This window comes from Limulus polyphemus, unplaced genomic scaffold, assembly GCF_000517525.1.
Source record: "Limulus polyphemus unplaced genomic scaffold, Limulus_polyphemus-2.1.2 Scaffold358, whole genome shotgun sequence".
NCBI lineage: Eukaryota > Metazoa > Arthropoda > Merostomata > Xiphosura > Limulidae > Limulus > Limulus polyphemus.
In genome coordinates, this window is record NW_013665968.1 from 466,859 (window position 1) to 472,002 (window position 5,144).

At 30.7% G+C, this 5,144-nt stretch overlaps 1 protein-coding gene across 1 annotated transcript in view; it reads left to right on the forward strand.

Annotated features, from left to right (window-relative positions):
• The first annotated feature begins 739 nt into the window (after positions 1 to 739).
• Positions 740 to 5,144, forward strand: part of LOC106457659 (ARF GTPase-activating protein GIT2-like) — a 59,152-nt gene continuing 54,747 nt past the window's right edge. The window contains exon 1 of the mRNA XM_022383670.1: positions 740 to 1,246. Coding sequence (XP_022239378.1) covers positions 1,186 to 1,246 — 61 coding nt within the window. The 5' untranslated portion in view covers positions 740 to 1,185. The remainder of the gene's footprint in view (positions 1,247 to 5,144) is intronic.

Sequence of the window (5,144 nt, forward strand, 5' to 3'; positions counted from 1 at the left end):
TCCAGTGCTTTTATAAATGAATACAGACACATACTTTTGTCAAACAATGGTTTAAATTTATATTATCTTTTCAAATGATGAATTGGAAAATTTATTTTTTATAAAAATTCCAGGCTATAAATTTAGATTTTAGTTTTATTGCAATTTACGAACCTAAATTATCTAATCGTTATATTCTGCCGCTGTCCGTCCGTTTAACTCCAACTCGAATAGTTTAGTTGTTATCTTCTGTCTATCTCTGGTTGCTACATTGACCTCGTTGATCGATCGTAGTAGGATAGAAAGCGCCGAATTATTCGAGTTACGTTACGCCAGTTTTCTAAAAATTCGTCAAGTAAAAAACGCTTGGTTAAAGTTTAAAACGCCAAAAACCAGCAAAGTATTGGAAAACTAATAGGCCTAAAACCTATTATAAAAGCAAGTTAATTGCAGATTTTTTATCTCATCTTCGAGCCCAACTGATGGTATTGGGCAATGATTCATGAAAGACAAAATATAGATCAGATATACTATTTTTTAAACACCTATTATTTCTATACGCAATGGAGGAATGTAATAGAAAAAAAAAACATCTACAATTAACTTGTTTTTAAAACATTTTTTAGAAAACGCTAGGTGTCGCAATGAATTATAGGGGGATTTTGCTGACAAGACGAAAGAAGAGTTATTACATTTTTTGAGATTTTTCATACTAGATTAACTTGAGCATATAATGAACTTGTAAAATACTTATATTGAACAAACATGATTTTTATGTTTTGCTATACATTTTATTGTTTCAGAAACGTGTCCCATAACTTTGTAAATAAACATCCGGAATAAGTAAAAGTATGCACAAATACCAGAATGTCCGCTGCTTTGATTGGACGGTGTGATCCAGACCGCACAAAGAGAAATTTGATAAAAAATGACGACTTCATGTTTATTAGTGTAACAATCGGAAAGTGGTCGAATACAATGATTGGATTATTCGGGTGAATCATAAGCGGGCAGGACTTTTACTGCTTCAGTGAAAGTGCACGAAGATCGTGAAGATATTTGTAAATATTTGACGGATTGTTTTTGTGTACTTCCTGTTTTTTGTTGATCTCCTCCTCATTCTGATATGTAATGAATCCTGTAGTGAAGTTACTATTATTTTTATAAAAAATTATCACTTCTGTAACAAAAATAGGCAGAAAAGTGATGATTTCTAGGGGAAAACTTAGGAGTATTGCAGAGGTATGTGCGGACTGCACTGCCCCAGGTTTGTATTTTTTAACTTTAATTTTTTAAGTTTGATAATCATATTTGTGTCAATTATTTCACTGACTTGATACTCGTTGTACAACGCTGTTATTAGTGTTGTCAGAAATTTATAGATGTTTCTTGTTAATGTTATGTAGGCAATAGACAGGGCGTGAACTTGTTGTACCTGGATTTTCAAAAAACTCGGTCACATTAAAGGGCGACTAAAATATCAAAAAGCATAATTTTGGCACTTAAAGCAGCATTAAATCAAATGTTGTGAGTCATTAAATTACCACCAATGTCCTTTATACAGAGCAAAAAGAATTATCTGAAAACATGTAATATTGTTTCTACAACAACGACAGCAAAAAAAAAAACATTTTGCCTAGACGAGATACACAAATGTAAATAACATATCGTATATCATATAACTCCTCCAATTACCTTCCATACGGATAAAATATTTTTATTCTCAAATCGTTTGTCGTACTTCTGTGATATAAAAGTTTCAAATATATCTTAAACTGTTAACTGTTTTGCCTGCATACAAGTATTCCCAATCAAAAGGAATCGTTCACTCAAATAAAAAATGGAAAACTATTTTTCTGTGTTTTTTCCTGTTTTCCAGATGAAAAATGGAACCATATCTAGTATCTTGTGCCCCCCCCCCCCCCACGTGGCTCAGCAGTATGTCTGTGGACTTACAATGCTAGAAACCAGGGTTTGATACCCATGGCAGAGCAGATAGCCCATTGTGTAGCTTTGTATTTAATTACAAACACACACACACAAAGCAAACTTTCAAACAGTTATCTATCCTGTATATATATCAAAAGGATTTGTTCAACTTCAAGAGCTTATTGCATTAAACAGAATGCTAACTATCAGTAAATCTATCTTAAATTTAAAATTAATTCTGGCTAAATTAATTTTAAACACCATATACCCTATACCATACTATAATAGTATACCATATACTATTAGTACTTATTTTCTGTTATTGCTGTCTTCAAAATAATGACATTGTATGGTTGATATTTTAAGACGTTTCATGCTACATTTCTCTCAGACAGCTGAATGGATTTGGACAAAAGTTGTTATACATTTGGTCTATAACCCAACTTAGAAGTGATGAGTTTTGGAGAGTCAAGGTCACAGGTCACATAAATCCTAAAAATACCTGTCTGTTTACATGGGGACCAATTTTTCACACCATATTTGCTTTATAACTCAGTTAAAAAGTGATTGGATTTTGATGAAACTTGGTGGACATATGTACAATAGTATTCTTCATTATCCAACGAAACATGGTCTGTGTCTGTTGATAATGGACACACGGACACATTTTGATATTTTTTAAGAGCCAAGTATGATCAATGCTGCATGGCAGAGGTATGTGCTCTACTGAGTGCCCCTATAGTTCTCTCTGACACTCTTTAACACACTGTCATATTTAAGTTTATTTGTTGTTAAATTTCTCATGATCAGTTACAGGATTGATAAAATGACTTAAATTTTATCTGGGACTTATACATAATTAACAGAAGAACTTTAAAATGACTGGCTTTTAAAGGTCTTTTTCTGGGATAGTGTATTCAGATGTAAGTAGCCTATTCAGAACAGCATCTGAAATCCATGTGAATACATCATTCAGTATTGTTTTCTGTATTAAGTTATAAGATATATATATATATATAATTTTTGTTCCTGTATAATTTTGAACATTAAATAAAAATTTTGAATAAAAACCCAAACTCATTCTTAGATTTTTGGCATGATTCTTTGATATGTTGTTGATGCATTTTTTTTTAATTTTCTTGTACAGTATTTGGGATCTGTCCTTTGAATATTAATTTATTCTTAAGAAAATGTGAATGTTCTGTGTCTAACATACTAACACCCCTCACTAAATCTCCAAGTTTATAAAGTGTTTATTCAGATTTCTTTAGCAACATGTTTTTTTGATTTTCGAGAAAATATTATTGATAACGTGAAAGTTAGAATTATCCTTTAGCATAGTTAGTCAAGTAAAAGATAGTAATGCAAATTAATTGTATATTAGGACTTTATCTACGAGTTAAAATGGTTTCGTCTATAGGAATATGATTGTGTGTATTACAAGCAGTTTTATATCCTGAATATTGTAACTGGTAATTCAGTTTTTAAACTTAATCTGTACATACTGTGTATCTTGCTACACATTGATAGTTTGATACCAAACTGTACAAAATTGAAAAATTTAATTACTATAAATTGTCGGCATGTTGTTCAAATTATGCTTTTAGAATCATACATTTTAATTCATTTTCTGATTGCAGTACAACTGTATTTTTTTAAAGCAGATGTGATGAAATAGATACTATTTTTTCATGTACATAAATATGATCATTTGTACAACTGACTAAGACGTTTGAAGACTGTCAGTTGTTGCATTTTAGTGTTACACATCCAGGTATACCAAGTGAGGACCAAATTCCAATTTGTGAAATAAGATTGTGCTCAATTTCCTACAGACTGTGTTTAACTTTTATCCTCAACACTTGATTAGCATCAATGAAACCAACGTATGTTAATTGCTTGAAAAAAAAAACGCTGCAGCACGAGGAGGCTACTGTGGAAAAAAGAATAAATAAAAATTTTCTGTACATTTTAAATGCATAATCTATTGTTATCAGTTTGTTCTATTTAGCATATAATATCTATTTTTCTTCCTAAGTTAGATTATTTCCTTTTCCAATAAAATCATCACTTCAAATATGGTTACACTCTCTTGAATCTATCTTTGGTTTCTTATAAAATGGCACAGCAAAAATAAACGTTATACTTGTTACTGCAAGATAGTTCAATTTATCTAGGGGAGTATGCATACATAATTCTTAATATGTCTCTCATTGCACTTTTAAGTAGTATTATAGATCGATTGATTGATATCAAAGAAAAATTACTATTAGGCAATATTGCCATTTCCTTTAACTTCATACTGCAACACTGGTTAGTTTGTTTTTTGCTCAAGTAAACATTAAAAGTGTAGCATTTATCACTACTGTTTGTGGTTAAAATTGCAACATTGTGTCAGGCAATTTGCACATGTTAAAAGTAACTAATGGATTTTCATGTCCAAAACATCTCTTTAAAGATAAGATCAAAACCAAGAACATCATAGCCAGTTGTCTGGACACCACATTTACATCAGGATTGCATTTGTAACATCCCAATAGCAGGTGACACACCACTGGTTTAAGTGTTATTACCTCCCTGGGATTAATGGGGTGAATAGAATAAGCTATACCAAGGTTGTAAGGACTAAGAGTGAAACAAGTGAAGGGAGCTCAATGCAGTTAGGGCAGAGATTAGGTTGTATTCTGGACAGCATTATATTTATAATTATATCCATACATTATCTATTTACACTTTGTATACCCTGTTCACATTGGGAACATGTTATTCAGTTTTTTTCAATCCTAAAAATGTGTTTTCATTCAAAGAACAAATTATTAAAAGACTGTGTTTTTACCTTTAAAATAATATTCTCACCTAATATTATTCAAAAAGTCTTCTGTAAGCTTTCTACAAGAGCTGGGCAATAAACACATTTAATCTGTTTAATCAATTACCTATGAGCATCAGTTAGTGTCATGTAAATAGAATTTATTAATTGAAATTGCAATTAAACTAATTAGTGTCATATCAAATAATTGAATAACAGAAATTATGATTAAATCAATTAATGTTAGGAAAATAATCAACTAATAAAGGTTAATCTTTCTGATTGTTACTGTTTTTAATTATTGCAGTATTGAAGTGATCAAAATAGTGAAGTGATCGATTAATTCAAAGTTGTTCAGCTTAATCAATGAATCATGACTCATGTAAATAATTAACTAATCAAAATTAGTGTTTGTGATTATTTTTAC